General features: G+C 42.7%; 1 protein-coding gene across 1 annotated transcript in view; it reads left to right on the top strand.

The window, feature by feature from the left end:
* The first annotated feature begins 298 nt into the window (after positions 1–298).
* Positions 299–21,956, top strand: part of cnksr1 (connector enhancer of kinase suppressor of Ras 1) — a 28,520-nt gene continuing 6,862 nt past the window's right edge. Inside the window, exons 1-17 of the mRNA XM_063007800.1 lie at positions 299–379; positions 2,853–3,010; positions 4,468–4,670; positions 4,833–4,917; positions 11,695–11,736; positions 12,805–12,924; positions 13,878–13,937; positions 14,972–15,040; positions 15,596–15,733; positions 16,204–16,277; positions 16,673–16,785; positions 19,409–19,506; positions 19,599–19,629; positions 20,151–20,326; positions 20,425–20,498; positions 21,170–21,241; positions 21,870–21,943. Of these exons, the coding sequence (XP_062863870.1) occupies positions 328–379; positions 2,853–3,010; positions 4,468–4,670; positions 4,833–4,917; positions 11,695–11,736; positions 12,805–12,924; positions 13,878–13,937; positions 14,972–15,040; positions 15,596–15,733; positions 16,204–16,277; positions 16,673–16,785; positions 19,409–19,506; positions 19,599–19,629; positions 20,151–20,326; positions 20,425–20,498; positions 21,170–21,241; positions 21,870–21,943 (1,639 nt within the window). The 5' untranslated portion in view covers positions 299–327. The remainder of the gene's footprint in view (positions 380–2,852; positions 3,011–4,467; positions 4,671–4,832; positions 4,918–11,694; positions 11,737–12,804; positions 12,925–13,877; positions 13,938–14,971; positions 15,041–15,595; positions 15,734–16,203; positions 16,278–16,672; positions 16,786–19,408; positions 19,507–19,598; positions 19,630–20,150; positions 20,327–20,424; positions 20,499–21,169; positions 21,242–21,869; positions 21,944–21,956) is intronic.

The following is a 21,956-nucleotide window of genomic DNA, read 5'->3' as shown; positions in this document are numbered from 1 at the left end:
CGGTCCACCTTTTGCTGCCAAAACAGCCCTGACCCGTCGAGGCGTGGACTCCACTAGACCCCTGAAGGTGTGCTGTGGTATCTGGCACCAAGCAGATCTTTTAACTATTTTAACATAGTGCATCCTGGTGCCATGTGTTCCCCAGGTCGGTGTAAATGCCAAGGATGTTGGGTTACTTTTGGCCACGGGCTGCTCGAGACACCTGGCGCTCGTGGGTTTACCTGCGCGTCCGTGTGGGCGTGGCCTCGGTGACGGGGTGAGGGCGAGCGCTCTCGTGCGTGTGTGTGCGTGTGTGTGAGCGAGCGAGTGGATTAAATAAATGCGACCATGGAGCCCGTGACTACATGGAGCTCCCACCGGGTCTGCGCCTGGTTCCGAGGTAAACACACACTTTATTTACCGACTAGAGTTCGTGTACACCGCGGGGATTAAAGCTCCGTGTTACCGGGGAGAACCGGAGCGGAGTCCGGCGGGTCCGTTTGGATGGTGACGGGTGAGGAATGAGGAAGTGAACGAGTGAACGCTGGACTCTAGTTTAACCTCAGAGTAACAGAGAAACTTCATAGGTTGTTTAGTTTGGTTTAGTGTAGTCGTGTTTCGTTTCTGTGTTTACGTACAACAGCTCCACACACACACACACACACACACACACACACACACACACACACACACACACATACACACACACACACACACATATACACACATACACACTCTCAGAGCTGGGAGTAGCCCAAGGGTTCTGACATTTTCTGCATGTACCAACTAGCACAGATTGTTCAAACAACCCAGGACCTGCTTTCACTGCAGTTTAGATCAGAGGTTAAGGTACTTGCGGCTTGGGCCCTTGTTCAAGGCCCCTAAACCAAGCCAGTAGCCTTATTACAAGAAACCAAAGCTGCCAAAAAGTCATGACTGGTTCTAATCAGTTCTAATCGTTCAGTCATAAACAAGCACAGTTACTGAAATCTTTGACATTTTAAGACTGAAACCGGGGAAACCGGACCCACTGTGACCCTGACCAGTATAAAGCATTTGTAGAACATAAAATGAAGGGTAGTGAAATTGTCATCATTCTTCTTGTTACTATTATTTACATTGGAGTTTATTATTATTATTGTTATTGATTTTATATTATTATTGTTCTTGTTGTTGATTCTATATTATTATTATTATTATTATTATTGATTTTATATCATTATTATTATCATTATTATCATTATTATTATTATTGTTCTTGTTGTTGAGTCTATATTATTATTATTAATTTTATATTATTATTGTTCTTGTTTTTGTTATTGATTCTATATCATTATTATTATTATTGATTCTATATTATTATTATTGTTTCTGTTGTTGATTTTATATTATTATTATTGTTATTATTGTTCTTGTTGTTGATTCTATATTATTATTATTATTATTGATTTTATATTATTATTATTATTGATTCTATATTATTATTGTTTTTGTTGTTGATTCTATATTATTATTATTATTATTGATTTTATATTATTATTATTATTATTGATTCTATATTATTATTATTGTTTTTGTTGTTGATTTTATATTATTATTATTATTATTGAAGGAACTTGCTTGAATGGCCTCTCCAGTCTGGATCGTATTAAAAATGTATAGTGTATTTAAACGCATTAAAATTGTGATTTCCTTTAACGGACCCTCGTAACAAAGAGAATTTGGTGGCTCAGTGGGTAGCACTGTCGCCTCTCAACAAGAAGGTCCTGGGTTCGATTCCAAAGTGGTCATTTCTGTGTGGAGTTCTGTGTGCATGTTCTCCTCTTGTGGGTTTCCTCCGGGAGCTCCTGGTTTCCTCCCACAGTCCAAAGACGTTCAAGTGGGGTGAACTGGAGATACAAAATTGTCTGTGACTGTGTTTGACACAACTTGAAACTGTAACTATCGTTCCTGTCATGAATGTAACCAGTGTGTAAAACATGACGTTAAAATCCTAATAAATCAATAAATAAATAGGTCTGAATTCCAGACTAGGGCCTCAGACGAACCAGACAGTCGATCCGAGTACCTGATGAATGGCGACGCATCGTTTAGGTTCAGCTGTCAGACAGCAATTTGTTCTAGGAAATTGAGACACTTCTCATTTCTTCCACTTACTGTCAGTCTCTTCAACAGGAACCGGTTCTGAACTGCATATTTACAACAAAATAACTTCTGGTCACACTTTTGGTCTAACCTGTACACAAAATGATCCCATGAGTCCAAAAACATGAGTCCAAAAACATTAAACGGACTGTCGGGTTGCACGGTGGTGATGGTGGTGCACAGCACCAGGGTCCTCAGGACTTGTTTTTTTTTCTTGTGTTTTCCTCTGTTTACTGTCTGAGAATTTGACTCCTTCCAAAAACGCTTGTTCTGGTTAATGTCTGTGAGAAGCTTGGCATGTTCTCAGTATCCAGACGCCGTTTCCTCACACCGCACCCTTTTAAATCATGCCATTAGTGAGTGGGTGAGAGTTGATGAATAAGTGTCCGTTCATGCTTAGTGCCCGGTGTTACCACGACCCCCACCTACCAAACGTTTTGTGGAAGTGGATCAATGAAGGAATAAATAACTCACCCGGCCGGGCGCCCACATTAAACAAGATTGGCTTTGTCTTGAGGGAGGGTGGTTGAACAGGTTCCTCATTGCTACTGCAATTCGCAGCCTCTGCTGACTCTCCGTCTCTATGAGGTGAAAAGGAGCACAGGTCAGAGGGGGCGTGATATTCTGTGCCTCTCCTCAGTCAGGGTGGGGATCTGCACTGACAGACTGTGTTAGAATTTGGGAATTGGATATGACATATCTAATTGTGTGTGTGTGTGTGTGTGTAGGTCTGGATGCATCCCTGCAGCAGTACCCATTTGAACGATGGCAGTTGGACGGGATGGACCTGGTGCAGTTATCCTCCCAGAAACTGGAACAGCTCGGCGTCCACGTCATCGGACACCAGGAGCTCATCCTGGACTCTGTGGAGAAACTCTGCACTCTGGTAGGTTCTCCTCACTCAGATCTCGGTGTGTGTTTCACCTTTTTTAAGCCCATAATAGGGGTGCAAAATGAACCAAATGTTTACAACATGGTTTATGTTTTATTTGAATTATTTGGACATGCTCGATTCCCGCTTTAACTGCATTGTCAAGCTCAGTTTCATGCACTATATCGAATCTGGCCAAGAGGACCCACAGACTAGCTCACGCCCTGTTTAAACCGCTTGAAGCCATTGGGATCTTCTTTTTCCCAGCCAGTGACGGAGTTCCCTCAAGTATTTTTCCACCACTCATGCCAGCTCCCCAAACAGACAGGAGACAGAGATATGTACAGAGGACCATGCTGCTCACTCTACATTCTCATGCCTTGACCAGAAGTCAAAGTTGTAGTTGCAGGGGCAAATTCGATCTCACTTTGCTCAGACGTGGTCAGTTGTGTCAGGCCGGTTTTGGGCTGCCCTTGTAGACTTCTGTACCACTCAAACTCAGCCAATAGTCCAATTCAATAGTCTGAATTGTCCTAACAGTGACTCCTTACTACAAAGGAGGGGTCACAGAGGGGTCCAGTTTCCCTGGATTTACTGGATGGAAGTCGCCAATCCATCTAGCCTTTTCAACCGCTGGGGATTCGAACCCTTGGACCTTTGAGTTACTGTTGTCCAGTGTTTTCTTGACCATTTAACCAATCAGATCATTTCAAAATCTGTTCATGATCAGAGTGAATATGATGATTGGACTGTGTACTGTTGCAACCTGCTGACTGAAAAGCTAACCGTCACTTAAGAGTGACCGCCTCCCAGGTGATTCTTAGCTCCCTGGGTTCGAATCTCAGCTCTGCTACCGGTCGACCGGGCACCCCTTAGCAGGCACAATTAACTAATGCCTGTAGAAGACAAAATTGGCCTCCAGTCTGCCGTGTGGGAAAAGACCGGACTAATAAGAGGTGGGGTTATCAGTGCTATGTAAGGACCCTGGTTGTCTGCAGAGATCGGGGCGTGGCTCTCCACACCCGACCTCACTGGTGCAAATCCACAGAAGTACGGGAGAATAAATAGGAATCGGTGGACTGCGCACCTGTCGGAGGGAATATACACCCTTCTTGGACGTCATTGGGGGTCCCCAGCAGCGGATTGGCTGCGCTAAACTGGGAGAAAATGGAGGTAAAATGCATAAAAAAGAATGACCGTCTAAATGACCACAGGAAGTTAAAGGCTGAGCGAGAAAAGCAAAGTCACCAAACGAAATTTGCATTCGGACTGAATTTGTTTAAAGTTTTTTGCTTTACTTCATTACACGCACATTTGAATGGACTGTTTGTAAACCAAATTAGTACTGGTTACTGTTCCTGAGGTTGAAATCCAAAGTCTGGGCAGTGGAACAGTCTTTCAGGGGTGCAATTTTATATCAATGCCCATGCTTCTACAATGTTAATTAAAATGTGTTTTTATGCGTACCGTAGACGTACGGCCTGGCCGGGGAGAGCGTGAGCAGCTCGACAGAGAAGCTCCAAAAAGTGGCCCAGTCTCTGCAGGTGGGCATCCAGAGCCGCTGGCGGGTCAACACATACGACGGGCACAAGAGCACGAAACTGCCCACTCAGGTCCTGCAGCTCGTGCTAGAGCTCATCACCGCTGCCAAGGGCCTGTATTTTCTACTAAACAGGTACCACACACACACACACACACACACTTTTATACATGTTTGCATAAACTGAAGATAATTGGCTGATCTGTGTTCTTAATCATATAGTGATCATCTTTGACTCTATATAATAATATACACTAACATAATCTGTGCTAATCCCACATGCTTGTGTGCTAACAGGTATCAGTACACAGAGGGGACCGAACACATTGGGGATGGAGACATCGTCGCGCTGTGTAAAGACCTGAGCTTGGCTATCCATGAGGTCAGTGCTGGTCTTCTTTAGATCAGGTTGCATTTGTTGGCTATGAATTACAAGGTTGAGAGTTTAAATCCCAGCCATGCAGCCACTGTTGGGCCCTTGAGCAAGGCCCTTATCCCTCTTGGTTTCAGGGGCGCCATACAATGGCTGACCCTGCGCTCTGACCCCAGCTTCCAAACAAGCAAAACACACACACACACACACACACACACCTGTATTTTCTACATGTATATACATATATACAAATGTATCAAGTACTTTATTAGATTTGACTATGTAGATATGATCTAGATATGATATTAGATATGACTATTAGATATTAGATATGTAGGGCAGTGATAGCTCAGTGGTTAAGGTACTGGACTAGTAAACAGAAGGTTGCCGGTTCAAGCCCCGCCACCACCAAGTTGCCACTGTTGGGTCCCTGAGCAAGGCCCTTAACCCTCAGTTGCTCATTGTGTAAGTCGCTTTGGATAAAAGCGTCTGCTAAATGCTGAAAATGTAAAATGTAAATGACTATCTGGTACCTACCTTCTATACAGATGAATTTTGTGGGTATACAAATACTGACTGTGACTCGTCTGTTGCTCTGAACACTTTGTCACCCCCATGTGCCCCATTTGTAAATTCAAAAGGGGACACCCCCATAGCACCCCTACTGACCAGATGATCTTTGCAATGATACTGGTAAACATGGTAATATGGTGGCGTGTTTAGTTCTGTATTGGTGTATCAGGTACAGTAGTGTTGTTGGGATTTTTAAACACCTTGATGTCAGTGCCATGAGGAAAATAGCTGTGTTCAGGATGGGTGTTCCTAATAAAGAGGCCACGGAGTTTAAACGGTATATACAGTATAAATAATCCCAACAACACTGTTGTACCTCATGCAATTATACTAGAACATACATTACTTATTATGTTATTACCATGTTCATGCCTTACAGTGCTGAGATTCATCCACCACCCAAATATCTGGTCAGTGTTCGTCCTGTGGGTTCCCTTTGGATTGCTACAGTCAATGATTGAATACCCACAAAGTTCATTTGTATGGAAGGTAGGTACCAGATAGGTGTACCTAATAAAGTGCTCAGTGGGTGTGTACAGCATGTGAGAGATAAAGCGAGAGAGAGAGAGAGAGATCAGGAGGGCAGGGCGAAAGTCAGCTGTTTCGGGTCTCTGTAGATCACCTGCGAACGCCAAGTGGGCTGGTAGGAATGCAAGTGGGCGGGGCGAGAGGACAATAGGTGGGTTAGTGGGGCAGCGGCCAAACCTGAGCCGCCGAGAGCAGATCCCACACACACAGAGATCGTCCGGGAGCAGCGGCGGATCAGCTGTAGGTAAACATGTCTTTTATTTGTACTGTGTGGATTTAGTGCTCTTTGTAACTCTGTTTAAAGACTGTTAGAAAACACACACACACACACACACACACACACACACACACACACACACACACACACACTAATAGGTTTTGGTTATTTATAGCCTCACACTTGCATAAACCTTCAGTTCAGTCTCACACGCTCAAACCTGTTGTCTTATCTTCATGATCAGCGTAACAGCATGTTTTTGTGATCGTTGTCGTTTCGAGATCTTCTCTGCATGTCTCTGGTGGTACGTCGTGAGAACGAAGCAACAATTGTGAAATAATTAGCAAACGCTTTAAGTAAAGTTATGCCGAGAGAACCGAGCGGCATCACAATGCGAGTTTTCTACAGAAAGGAAATTAGGAAGGAAGGTGTGGAAATGAGAGTGACTGTGCGCGTAAGGAAACAATTCCAGGCCGCTGGTGGACCGCGGACCGGTCATGCTTCGGCTCTGAGTGCGCCGTGTTTGTTCTAATAGACGGATTTGTAATTGCACTCCATTGAATTGCACTCCATTGTTCCGTGCAGTTCCTGTTTTGTTTCTGCGGCGAGAGAAAAACAGCTGCGATCGGAGACACATCTGTAAAGCATTGTGAATGCGCTCACCGATGGTTTCTGCGTGTTTTTTTTGTCACACCATGATTCCATTATCCCATCAATCAGCCAGCAGAGGTCGTAATTGCAGCAGTAGTGAGGAATCCCCTCTGTCACCCTCCCTGCGAACGAGCAAATCATTATTCGTGTAGGCTGAGATTCGAACTGACGAGTTCCAGATGTCAGCTCTGCTGTGCTAGCGTGTTTTACGGTGTTTTATGGCTGTCAGATTAGTTCAAATGTATGTGGACCTCACGTATGTCCTTGTGTTCATCCAATTATTAATTAGGTGGAGAATTAGTGCGTAGTTTTAAACTGACCAACCAGGAAGAAACTGTCGTCTTTCTGAGCGAACAACTGATAACACATTGAGTTTATTTTACGCCCTGCTATGCTAGGTGAACACTGCTGAGCTCAGGGTTTTAATCTCAGTGGTGCTACCAATCGTACCTGGCAGGGGCGAGACCATGATCGAGAAGGTGGTTCACCCAGGGCAAGGCTCAATCTGGTTGTCCCCAATTGTGGAAATCTCATCTATCTCTCTGTCTGTCTGTCTGTCTGTCTGTCTGTCTGTCTGTCTGTCTGTCTGTCTGTCTGTCTGTCTGGTTGTCTAAACAAATAAGTTTGGCTGTTTCTGGGGCTTGGAGGATTATTTGGCACCCTGTCCAGGCTATTTCTGCAGCAAGTGGGCCAGTTGTCTGAGTGCACTAGTTGTTGTCGTTGCGTAGCCAGTCTTCCGCTGCTGGGGATCCCTGTTGTGTCCGTGGAGGATATACTTGCCATTCCGACGCTTGCGCAGTCCCTCAACCTCTTCTTTTACACCCATGCTTTGGTGGATTCACACATGAAGCTCTTCCACTTCTGCACAGGCGCCTCTGGCTGCTAACCAGGGTCCACTCAATTCGTTCGGTCTTTTCCCACCCAGCAGTCTCAGCCAATTTTGTTTGCCGCAGACACTGCCAATTGTGCCCGCTACATGGCGCCCAGTCGACCGGTAGCAGTGGAATATTCCTCTGCACCACCTGGGCAGACTTATCTTGATTACCTGACAGAACAATGTTCTGAGGAGTATTTCAGTGCTCAGTAGTTCGGGTCTGCACATATATTACAGATGTTACATATGACTTTGGCACTAACACGCCCCTTACCATGTTAGCTTGATAACAATTTCTGTAAATAACGTTTCTGTAAATAAAAAACAACAGAAATTGACAAAATTTGCATCCCTAGTAAGTAGAAAAGATTGTGGTGGATTGGAGGTTGTTTTCCAGATGTTTAGTTTTCGATACACTTGCTTTAATTGCATAGTTTTATTTTATTGGTGACTGCACAGATTGTCTGATTAGTTACAGCTTGTTCATTGTGCAGATTGTGGTCAGAGCACTGTGGTCATTGCACTGTGGTCAGTTTGGAGTTCTAGCTGAAATGTCACGTCTCTCAGTACGTGACCTCTATCAGAAATGATTAACAGCAGTGGAGCTCTGTGAAGTCTCTGTGTAGCAGAACTCATTTAATAACCTGAACCCCTGCTGATCTGAACATGATCACCTGTGTGGAACAGCTGTTAGGACACTGGAGACCTTGTGATGTCATTTGACATTTTAGCATTTATCAGCGTACCGTCACCGCCCTGATGCCGCACAAACGTGTCCTATAAAGGTCATATGGACTGTCTGTCTCCTAAAAAATGACGTGACCTTTTTTCTTTATTCTCTTTTTTTTTAATGAAAGAGATGTATTTTAATTACATTACATGCAGATTAATTACATGTACTTTAATTACATTACATGCAGATTAATTACATGTACTTTAATTTCATTACGTCCACACTAATTACATGTAGTTTAATTAAGTTTCATGAACATAAATTACATGTACTTTAATTACATTACATGCAGATTAATTACATGTACTTTAATTACATTACGTGTGCATTAATGACATGTAGTTTAATTACATTACATGCACAGTAATAATGTGCTTATTAATTACATATACTTTGTTTTATGAGCTAACCCAATGAAATAGATCAATATTTTACTGTGTGGAGGTGTGTGTGGCTCCTCATACACTTGGTCATTTACCCACTTCTGTTTACTTGTGTTATGTTTGGAAAGCCAAATCAGTTTAGTGCTTCGAGACGTAAACCAATTACTGAGCAAATGCCGTACTGGGTCGTGTGTAAACAAATGCCAATCATGGACTAAAATAATTACTGCGGTGTGTCATTCAGATCATCACTACAGGCACACAGACACACACACACGTCTTTCTGTGTAAAGACTTCCAGACACAAATTTAAAACCTAAAGCAAGACTTTAATTCAGCAGATCTACTGAACACAGGAGTTTTATATGTTACCTATTGTGCATCAGGCTGGTCATGTGGGAAAGCTAACATTACCAGCTGTGAGGTACGTGAGGTAATATGCATAGTTTCAATTTGTGTGTGTGTGTGTGTGTGTGTGTGTGTGTGTGTGATCCTAAAAGAGGAAGAAGAGGAAATAAAGTGCAGGTACATTCTATAAAACGTGGGATTAAAAGGAAGTAAAAGGTTCAGAAAGAGGAAAGAACAAGGAGGTGTACACGTCATAGAGCATTTAGAACATAATAACAATAATAATAATACGATAAACAATATAACAATAATAATAGCAGTAATAATGGCAGTACTGTTATGATAAATAATAATAATGATATAATTAATATGATAAATAATGTTATGATAATAATGTTGAAATAAATAATAAAAACATTATTATTATTATTATTATGTGATGATTATTCAGAATTGTATTAGTGTTAGTAGTAATAGTATTATTTTATTTAAGGGTCATCACAGCAGGTCATTCTATTATTGTTATTAATTATTATAATAACATAATAAATTATTATTATTACAGTGTTATTATTACTCCATATTACTGTTAATTATATTATTATTATTATTATTATTGTTATTACTATATCATTACACAATTATTATAAGTCCATATTATTGTTTAATATTATTGTTAATTATATTATTATAATTATTATTATCATTACAGTATTATCATTAGTCCATATTACTGTTAGTCCATGTTTTTATTGTTATTATTACATATTATTATTATTATTATTACTACAGTATTATTAGTAGGGCAGTGTTATTGTTAAAATTATATTGGCAGTAGTATTAGTATTACAGTATTGTTATTATTGATTAGTATTAGTATTATTATTAATATTATTATAATTATTATTAAATTACTGTTGTTCTATTATTGTGCACCCAGTCCCACTTTTCTTGTTTTTCAATTTTATTATTATTTTTTAGCTTTTTTTTATATGAGCCAGGCCTTCTCATCCAACATTAGTGCCCGACCCCACAAATTCTCTTTTAGTTTGATTTGTTTGGGCACAAATTCCCACAGACACACTCCAAAATTGAGTGCAAAGCCTTCCCAGATCAGCAGAAGGGGAAAGTCACTCCTGGTGTCTACTTTTGAGGACGATCAGGATGACTGATTGTTTCCTCGTGTGTTATATTGATGGATGTGCACAGATTATGCAGCAGGGCTTTTTATAGCACGTTTATGCTGCTGACCATCACTGACCCAAACACGGCAGTCTAAATTACACCCTGCGCCGCAACAACAGTAATACAGGGGATAATATTCAGTGTAGAAGATACTGGTACATGCAGGGTCAAGAGTTCCAGTTTGTAATAAGGTAACTGAGGTTTGCTCTGATTTTACTTATGTTTGTACTTAAAAAATAAAATTTTTTGTTGTTAAAATCTTATTACGAGGAAAGACGGGTGGGTGGTATGATGGTATGTGGTGCCTGAAAGTAGCAGTTTGGGCAGTGCTGGGTTTGTTATTTACCTGTAATAAATTGATTTGTTCTTCATTTCATTTCATCTTCATGTTTTACCACTTCATCTGCTTCATCCTGGTCAGGGCCGTAGTGGGTCTGACGTCCCCGGAATCACTGGGTGCAATGCAGTACCAGTCTATTGCATGTGCTTTGGCCACACCCCCTCAGACATAGCCAATCCTGCCTGTATGTAGCTGTAGAATCCCCACAGCTGGGGATTGGAACCCTGGATTCCAGCTACCTTAATTCACCGCTGTTCCACACGAGCGCCTTGATTGGCTGGAGGCTGGGGAGGATAGACATGCAAACTCTGTTCCATAATTATGCAAACTGACCATGAAACTGCACAAATAACATTTAGACGGTTTGTAGTGTGCAAACGTTTGAACACTACTGGTGATATTCCATGTCCTGTTATTTGTGACATAAATAAGTAAACAAGTAAAGAAATTTTTTATTTTAAACTTTTATTTTAATATTATATTGGGGAATATATTGGGGGTTTGTTCTGTCGGTCACATGACACACAGAAATACGCTTGGACTAGGAAAGGTGAGGCGTGTGAAGCATGGTGGGGGTAGTATTATGTTCTGGAGCTGTTTTGCTCTTATATCTAAAATCTAAATCTGCAGGACTGCAGGACTTCAGCTGAATGTAACAGTGACCGGAGTGACAGATATTTCAGCTATGACCCGAATGAGCTCAATTAGTCACACTAGGGAGTGTTTGTTTGTGTCTGTGTGTGTGTGTGTGTGTGTGTGACATTAATGATTAGCTCGATTTAGCTGAGTAAGGGAAGGATTACGGAGGCGCTGTGTTCTTTTCTCGTCCCTCTTCTGCTCTCTGTGTTTGGAAACAGCAGCCAAACCAAGCGACTGTGAGTTCCTGGAATCTCTAAGTGTGTGTGTGTGTTGCTGTACACTTACCCTGCTGCTTTCTCTGCTCTCTGTTCACAGGAGAACACCGTGTTTGACAAGGAGAAGGACATCATATCAATCGTGAGTTTCTTTCTATTCTTTTCTGTCTTGATTTTGTGCCACTGTAAATAGATTTACAGATGTATTTATTTGATTTACTTTGTATTCAAGCCATTTTGAAATTTTGTATGTTCAGCTTTGTTTATTCTTGCCATGCATTACATATTTCCTTGAAATATCCTTGAATTTGTACCTACCAACCCCATTTTTGGAAAAATTGGGGCATTTTATAAAACTGGATACCAAGAAGTAAGATTTCCAACGTTTTTCCAGAACAGCTTGATTGTATTTTGTAAATACAGCCTGCGACACACTTAAAAAGTTAGGACAGAGGCGTGTTTACCCTTGTCTTCCAGCACCTTTCTTATTAATGACACTTTTTAATGGTTTGTGAATTGGAATTGGAAACTGGGATGCAGGCGCCTCGACCGGCCACCTGGGAGAAGTCGTAGTTACAGCAGAGACGAAGAAGCCAGTAGTGTGTCTGTGCGGGCATCAGGCCGGCTGATAGCACAGCTCGAGTTGGCCACCCAAGCATTTATTGGACGTTTAAATTATTTTTTTAAGGATCCGTGCCGTTGACAGTGCGACTTGAGAAGGAAATCATCCTAGTGAAGCTCTTGCATTAAATGGGATGAGTTACTGCAACATGCCCAGGGATTCCAGAGAAGTCAGATCCACTGCGACCCTGACCAGGATACAGCAGTTGTCAAACATGAAAATGAAATTAATGGAAAACTAATCAAGCTTTGCACTTGTAGTGCGTGTAGAATGAGCTGCAGACCCGTGATTGTGGTCTCAGTGGTGCTATCGGCCAGCCAGGCGTCTACACATACATGATTGGCTGTGTCTTGGGGGGGATAAGTGTGGAGGGGTTTTGTTCTGCAATAAATTGGCACCCTTTTCATCATTCAATCACATGATCAGGGTCGGAGGGCAGGAACACCCTGGACATAACAGGGATTCAGCCATACACAAAGACAAAGCCAATCTTGACTGTGTAGGCGCCCGGTCGTCCGATAGCACTTCTGAGATTCGAACCCGGATTTTCTAAGTGATCTGTTACGTCTCTCTGTGTCTTTGTCTCAGAGTCGACAGTTGGTGGCGATTTGCGACGATATTCAGAACAGCGCCCCGGAGTCTCTGCTTACCCATACTGCTCAGCTTCAGAGTGTAGACCTGGTACCCGCAGTGCCAGGAGAACAACTGGTACGTCGCCCTTTTGATTCCTATCTGCCTCCTTTATTCATCCCTGTCCATAGATCCATGGCTAACAGGTGCCCGAGGAGCGCTTCTTTTCACCTGTCAGGGGCGGATTCTAGCAGAGCACAGTATACTGCTATCCGTGATCAGTCACCCCTCGGTGCAAACGCCTCGGGCCTTGAAGGGCCAATTGTGTGCCTGTGTAGGCGGTTGGTTGGGCGATAGCACAGCTAAATAGTTCCGCCGCTGCGCCAACCAAGCATATATTGGATGTTTAAATGTTTTTGAAGTTATTTTCTTTAAGATCTGTGTTAAATATGAAACATTAAAGCTGTGGCAGTGCAATTTGAAAAGAAAATCCTCCTAGTGAAGCTCTTGCATTAAAAAAATAATGTGAAAAATTTTACCTGGCATGTAAAAAAACCAGTTTTTATATTTTTGCATATCAAACTAGCTTTTAGAGCCGAGTTCCATTTAAGGTGGCGTGTATTTAACACTAACGGAGGTCAGCATTATTCCCCAACTCTGCACAGGCGCCATCAGTGAACCCATGTCCGGCTTTCCCATCCCTGAACAACAGCCAATCGTTGTTCATGTGGCCGCCCAGCTGGACGGCAGAGCTGAGATTCGATACGATGTATACGCTGGTGCGCTAGCGTATTTCTCCTTTGCCAACCTGTCCACAGAATGGCAGGACTGGTTTAGGTTCAGGGATCTGAGAGTAAGCTGGGCTGTATAGAAACCGGCACTTGAAAACCTCAGCTGGGAATTTCCAACCCTGATCTGCTGCCAGAAAGATACAGGTTGTACGTTTAATAGCCTCTTAATTTAGCACTGGTGTACATCACTACAGTGACAGAGATGAACGTAAATGTCAGTTAGATACGACAAGGGTTTTGGGTCTAACTTCTGATCATGGGGTAATCATGTGAATGATGTGATTCTTGTTTTATTTTTAGGGTATTGAGATCACCTCCACAACTTCGAGCCATCACTACATCTCTGGAACAGCTGCTGAGGTACCATTTTCTTTTATTTATTTATTTGCTGAAATTATTTGTGGCCGTTTGGTCATCCCAAAGGTGATTGATGGGTTAAACTTCAGGGCTTTGTGCAGGCGACCGGTCTGCTTCTCCAGATCAAACTCCTCAAACTTTATTTATTCACATTGTTAAAAGCATATAATTGATTTTATACTCCTGTTAGCAGTGTGTGGCTGAAACACCCAAATAATGAATGCTAGGGGTGTCCAATTATTTGAAATATTGTGTAGTAATGGGTTATTATATAATGCAAGGGTGTCCAAACGTTTCTTGTTGGGGGCCAGATGGAGTAAAAACATTTGAACAAAAAAACGCCTGCATGCGGAGGCTTTATGTTACACCTTGTAAACCACAGTGGGACCAGATTGCCACCATTTTTATTATCAAGAACATTTCATTTTGTGCTTCGTTTTGATAAATTTGATGTGCTTCCTGGGTCACGGTAAAAATCATGAATGAAATGTGGCTTGCTTGAAAAAAACCCTGGTGTAAACTACGCTCTCGCCGATTTCACTCTCCAGTTTAGAATCCTAACGGGAAGATTATTATACTTCTTTAAATTAAACATACCCACTTCCTGCGGGCTGTAGTTTGGACATCCGTGATATAATCTCTATACAAATGAATCTAATATTTATAAGAAGCCGAATGACCACACGTACAAATATACTTAATTAATTTAATAAATAGGGACCTGGCAACCACTTCAAGCAACATTATTAAACAGCATTGTATGAGAACGAAGCAGCTTTTTGTATTGCACTGTACATACTGTAATAAATCTTACTTTAAGTAGTAACAACTATTCAGAAGAATTTAAATAGGTTAGGGAAGTAAGATTTGAAACTGCAGGGCAGGGACGACTACTTTTATGGTGTCATATCCTCAAATCCTGATTTCTATTACAGATATAGAAAATGACGTATAATTGTATCAGATCTGATTTTGTCGGTTCAGTTTAATGTAAACTGATCAGCACGGTTTGCTTCGTTTTTTGTCTTTACACTTAGTGCCCAGCTCAGTGCGCAGAGAAGATCTTGGCAGGAGACGAGGTCATTCAGGTCAATGACCAGGTCGTGGTAAGATTACTGTTCATTTATGTATAATAATAGTTTAATTATCTATTTAATACTTGTGATTCTTAGGGTGCATTCACATGAGAAATGGCTGTACTGGAGTGCGGCGTCAGTTTGCCGCTGACCTTTTCAAAGCGCCTCCAGTTAGACGAACTGTTTGATATGACTTAATAAAAGCAACTCAGGCCGTATGAACAAAGCTTAATGTGACTTATTGTACTAAAATAACACACGAGGAATTTCATTAGTGGAGAGAACTTATGAGCAGTAATAATTAAGAGAGATTTAGATTCTGATTCTCACAATTTCTCACAATTTCGAGCTGTAACACAAGTTTAAAAGTGCAACAGGGAGGAAAATCCAGATAAACACAGATACAAGTGGAGCTTTCAGACTGGATCTGACGGTTATTCCACACAAATGCAGATTCGTATCATATTCGCACTTTGCGCCCTAACGATCACTTGCATACTGCAATCTAAAAGATTTCCTAGTTTTATTTCTCTGGCATGGTTGTAGCTGTAGTAAATCTATTGCTTTAACTGCTCTGTGATTCAGGTGGGCTGGAGCAGGAAGAAGCTGGTAGAGAAACTTCAGGAGAACCCAGAAGGTGTTACGTTGCTGCTGAGACGCATTCCTGCCTTATCTGCTCCCGATAAACCAAACGACAAGCCGAAACTGTCTATCTCCTCTGAAGTGAGTTCCAAAACCTCGCTGTCACGTGTGGTACTTTCTCAAGACCCACCAGTTGTGCTTGTGTATGTATCCAGGCAGTGGAAGCCTTGGTGATTATGTGTGCAGTTTGTTTTCTGTCTTGAGGGAGTGGTTGGTGTTAAGACAATGTCTTCCTGTTAAGAGCACACACACACACACACACACACACACACACACACATTCTACATATAAGAAAGTGTAACCCTGATGATGTCAGAGCTGAATCATGTGATTTTGGTTTTACGTGAATCTGTGTGTGCGGGGATCTCTCTGATTTGAGGGGCCTTAAGGGGATCACAGTGCTGTCACATGACCGCTTTAAAGATACACTCACACCCTGACTGCTCACACATCGTCGCACTCACTCACAGACTGATAATGTCTTGTCCGTGGATCGTTTGGCATAGATGACCGGTCCACATCAAACCCCTTGTTGTTTCTCTCATCTGCAGAAGGAGGACGAAGACGAGGAGGAAAAAGAAGGAAGCAGACGGGGGCAGACGTCTGTCCGATCCTACTCGTTCAGGTGAGATCGCCTGCAGCTTTTTATCTGCCATTAATAAGTAAAGAAAGAGGCTGAGGAGGTCTGATTGGTCAGCTCACTCCTATCTTACAATCTGGTCTCACGGTGATTTACAAGATGTAACATAAAGCCGCCACAAGGAGGTGTCACGTACAAGTTTATTTAATTATTATTTTTCTCTGCTACCCAATTTTTCGGCTCGCGAACCCACCTAAGGGTGCGACCCAGGGTTTGCTGTAGGACGATCAACTTGCAACATACAGAAGCTGAATGACCTGCTTATAATGACCTTGTCTAAAATCCACGGTGGATCAGAGCCGTTTTGACAGCATCAGGCTGGTGGTCCTAATGTTCTAGCTCGTCAAGGTACACATCAATAAAGTGTGTGTGTGTTTCAGAGCTGCTGTGCTGTCCCCAGACGATGGGCACCTGACCGGACCGGAGGATTCAGAACTGTTGAGTGATCACAGCCTTGATGGAAATCAGAGCCATACGCACAAACTCGGGGCAGGTGAGGGTCCAGCAACACACATACACAACACACAAGGTTTTTTGTTTAGTATCCTTGCACTCTGGGGACCCCTGTCTGTTGCACTTAAGCCACTTTGGCGGTGGAGGGCTGAGCAGGTTACACAGCAGGTCTCTTCAGAGTTAAGTGAAGCTATGGTGGACCACGCTGTCCTCTCTCTGTATCCTCAGTAGGTTGTACCTCATCTGGCCTGCACTCAGCCAGACACAGCCAGTTACAGTGTATCACAAAAGTGAGTACACCCCTCACATTTCTGCAGATATTTAAGTATATCTTTTCATGGGACAACACTGACAAAATGACACTTTGACACAATGAAAAGTAGTCTGTGTGCAGCTTATATAACAGTGTAAGTTTATTCTTCCCTCAAAATAACTCAATATACAGCCATTAATGTCTAAACCACCGGCAACAAAAGTGAGTACACCCCTAAGAGACTACACCCCTAAATGTCCAAATTGAGCACTGCTTGTCATTTTCCCTCCAAAATATCATGTGATTTGTTAGTGTTACTAGGTCTCAGGTGTGCATAGGGAGCAGGTGTGTTCAATTTAGTAGTACAGCTCTCACACTCTCTCATACTGGTCACTGAAAGTTCCAACATGGCACCTCATGGCAAAGAACTCTCTGAGGATCTTAAAAGATGAATTGTTGCGCTACATGAAGATGGCCAAGGCTACAAGAAGATTGCCAACACCCTGAAACTGAGCTGCAGCACAGTGGCCAAGGTCATCCAGCATTTTAAAAGAGCAGGGTCCACTCAGAACAGACCTCGCGTTGGTCGTCCAAAGAAGCTGAGTGCACGTGCTCAGCGTCACATCCAACTGCTGTCTTTGAAAGATAGGCGCAGGAGTGCTGTCAGCATTGCTGCAAAGATTGAAAAGGTGGGGGGTCAGCCTGTCAGTGCTCAGACCATACGCCGCACACTACATCAAATTGGTCTGCATGGCTGTCACCCCAGAAGGAAGCCTCTTCTGAAGTCTCTACACAAGAAAGCCCGCAAACAGTTTGCTGAAGACATGTCAACAAAGGACATGGATTACTGGAACCATGTCCTATGGTCTGATGAGACCAAGATTAATTTGTTTGGTTCAGATGGTCTCAAGCATGTGTGGCGGCAATCAGGTGAGGAGTACAAAGATAAGTGTGTCATGTCTACAGTCAAGCATGGTGGTGGGAATGCCATGGTCTGGGGCTGCATGAGTGCAGCAGGTGTTGGGGAGTTACATTTCATTGAGGGACAAATGAACTCCAATATGTACTGTGAAATACTGAAGCAGAGCATGATCCCCTCCCTCCGGAAACTGGGTCGCAGGGCAGTGTTCCAGCATGATAATGACCCCAAACACACCTCTAAGACGACCACTGCTTTATTGAAGAGGCTGAGGGTAAAGGTGATGGACTGGCCAAGCATGTCTCCAGACCTAAACCCAATAGAACATCTTTGGGGCATCCTCAAGCGGAAGGTGGAGGAGCGCAAAGTCTCGAATATCCGCCAGCTCCGTGATGTCGTCATGGAGGAGTGGAAAAGCATTCCAGTGGCAACCTGTGAAGCTCTGGCAAACTCCATGCCCAGGAGAGTTAAGGCAGTTCTGGGAAATAATGATGGCCACACAAAATATTGACACTTCAGGAACTTTCACTAAGGGGTGTACTCACTTTTGTTGCCGGTGGTTTAGACATTAATGGCTGTATATTGAGTTATTTTGAGGAAAGAATAAATTTACACTGTTATATAAGCTGCACACAGACTACTTTTCATTGTGTCAAAGTGTCATTTTGTCAGTGTTGTCCCATGAAAAGATATACTTAAATATCTGCAGAAATGTGAGGGGTGTACTCACTTTTGTGATACACTGTATGTCTGATTAAAGTTTGGCCAGAAGACTCGAGACGGCCTCGGCCCTGCTCGTTCGGGGCTGGGGGTGGCAGCAGTGATGAGAGAGAGATAAGCTCCTATTAGACACAACTGGATTGGGAAATGAATAAAGAATTGATTATAAAAGATATGATACAACAATAACTGCATTTCTGTGGCACTGCCATGCTTGTTATTGTCTCCTAGCAACAAGAAAGCGAGATGCTTGATTGTTTGGTGTGTATTTTCTCCCCTTTCTCTCCCAATTGTGCGTAGTCAATGTGTCTTCCGCTGCTGTGGATCCCTGATTGCATTCGAGGAGGGTATATTGCTTCTCACGGACCCCTTCTTTTCACCCATGCTTTCTGCGCAGGTGCCTCTATCTGCTAACCAGGGTCCATCCACATAGTCCGGTCATACGCACTGCCAATTTTGCTTGCTAGATACCGGCCAGCCGACTGGTGGCAGAGCTGAGACTCGAACCGAGGAGTTCAGAATATCCCACTGTGCCACCTTGGCGCCCTAGTGTGTATTTTTTTTTAATTTATTGACGTAAAAAAAAACTGGGCTAGTAATTGAAAGGTTGCTGGTTCAAACCCCACCACTGCCAGGTTGCCACTGTTGGGCCCTTAAACAAAGCTCTTAACCCTTAATTGCTCAGAATGTATACTGTAACTGCTATGTAAGTTGCTTTGGATAAAAGCATCCGCTAAATACCAGAATTGTAACAGTCATTATGTTTTCTAGGTTTAGATTCTGGAGTTGAGCGCAGGAGTCCATCACCCCTCGCTCTGGACTCCAACAGGACCAGAGTAGGATCCTGGCCTGACATGGGGGCCAGCGTGGTGAGTAACATATTGTATTTTAATCCACGTGTGCCAGTACCCGTCCCAAACCAAAGGGTTTAAAATGTATTTCTCTGTGTCGCCCCCTACAGAAAGAAACGGAGAAAAAGGCCAGCTTCAAAGGTATGACATCACAGGAATTTTTGAGCAAGTTACAAAGATAAATAGAAGTAAACCATATGAGCAAAAGTATGTGGACACCCCTCGTTCGTTCTTTAAGCCACACCTTTTGCCAGCAGGTGTGTAAAACCAATTATGTTAAATAAAATAAATGGTTTTAATTGTGTAGTTCATAAAGACTCTGGCTACTAACCAGGGTCCTTGCACAGCGTCTAAGACCCCACCTACTTTTTGGTCCCGTCTTTTCCCACCCGCCAAACTCATTGGCCAATTTTGTCTACTGCTGGCACTGCCAATTGTGCTCACTAGGGGGGCGCCCAGCCGACCAGTAGCAGTGCTGAGTTTTGCTGGTGTGCTAGCACAATCCCCCGACCAAGAATTGGAACACTTGAAGCATTGGTACAACATATAAAATTGAAATGAAAAATAATATGTTATAAAGCCGATAGCAGTAGCTGTGGCTGAACCCTCTAAACTCAAGAATTAGGAGGTGTGTTCTCATACTTAGCTTGTCTACCTGACAGGTAAACAGACGGCGATGAGTCGCAGAAGAGTCTCGTGTCGTGAGCTGGGTCGGCCGGACTGTGACGGATGGTTATGGAAGAAGAGGAAGGAGATGAGTGTGTTCATGACACAGAAATGGCAGCGGTTCTGGTTCGTCCTGAAGGGTGTGACCATCTACTGGTACATGGGCCAACAGGTCAGTACCCACACAAATCCAGACGACTCCATAAACGACTGTGTTTTATCAGGTTGTGTTTGTGTGATGCTGAAGTTCTCAAGTTTGTGTGTCTATAGGAGGAAAAAGCTGTTGGGATGGTGAAGATCGGTAGCTACAGCATCGAGAGTGCCGGAGAACACAAGAGGAAGTAGTAAGTCACTGTATGCGCCCACACACAAACACACACATTTAACCACTTTTAATGTTATTTAATATACTTCAGGTGCATATAGGGCATGGTGGTGCAATGGGTAGCGCCAGTTCGATTTCCCACCCGGGTAGACAGAATCCTTGCTGTGTGAAGTTTGCATGTTCTCCCTGTGTCAGTGTGGATTTTGTCTGGGTGCTCCGGTTTCCTCTCCCAATGCATTCAGGCCAATTAGAGCTAATATATTTGCCCTAAGTGTGTGTGCCCTGTCCATGGTGTTTTCTAGCTTTCGCCCCATGAATCAGACCCCAACTCTGACCAGCATATATGCACCACACATATACCATGTAATATATTTTACATGTATGTGTGGTGCAATGCAAGTGTCACATATATATTACATGTGTGTGGGGATCAGGATATATGCACCACACATATAATAAATTATATACAGGATATTACATATGTGTGTGGAGGATTGGTGTCCTGTTCGGTGTGTGTTACTGCATTGTGCCCACTGATTCTAGGGAAACCAAACCCACAGAGACCCTGACCAGGATAAAATAGTCATAACAAATGAAAACTAAATGAAACAGGCATGAATTAACTAACATAAAGAGGTTAAATCCTTTTTTAACTGAACTAGATGCTTTTGATTTCCTTTTCCTCTCCAGCGTGTTCCAAATGTCTCATCCACGTTTCCAAAACTTCTTCTTCGCCGCCGACAACGTTACTGACATGAGCAAGTAAGTGTGAAAAGGATCTGTAAACACCTTCAGCTCTTCATCTTTTGCTGTTAGTTTTCTAAATGGTTTTTGCACTTTTTTTGCCCTGTAAAGTTGAGTATTAATCCAGGCAGCTGAACGCATTTTAAAAAAGCTTCAGAGGGTTTTGGAAACATGATGAGGCCAAACTTTTTAAAAAGTAGATCATGATGACCTGTCGACTGAAATAGTAGATCTCAAGCCACGGAAGTATGGGCACCCCTGATATATACACTACATATACAGGTGTACAGTACAACAAAATTATTTTTCCACATATCCCAGCTTGTTTTGGAAGCTGGGGTCAGAGTGCAGGGTCAGCCATTGTACGCACCCCCCCCTCCCGAAGAGACAGGGTTAAGGACCTTGCTCGAGGGCTCAACAATGGTTGAATGGCATAGCTGGGATTCAAACTCCAACCTTTCGATTGTTGGGCCCCTGAACAAGATCCTCAACTCTCAATTGCTTGCATTGTATTCAGTGATAATTGTAAGTCGTTTTGGATAAAAGGTGTCTGCTAAATGCTCCCAATTTAAAACAGAGCTTTTTTACATTAAGAGGATCTAGTGTGAACTGATTGATCCCTGATTGATTTGATTTTGTGGAACAGGTGGATCAACTGTCTGATTACAGCCATTCAGAAATATAAAAAGTACCAACAGAACCCAGCAGATAATGAGACAGGTGAGTAAAATCC

This window comes from Trichomycterus rosablanca, chromosome 13, assembly GCF_030014385.1.
Source record: "Trichomycterus rosablanca isolate fTriRos1 chromosome 13, fTriRos1.hap1, whole genome shotgun sequence".
Classification (NCBI taxonomy): domain Eukaryota; kingdom Metazoa; phylum Chordata; class Actinopteri; order Siluriformes; family Trichomycteridae; genus Trichomycterus; species Trichomycterus rosablanca.
The sequence above is the reverse complement of the archived record's forward strand: the minus strand, read 5'-3'. Positions and strand labels throughout refer to the sequence as shown.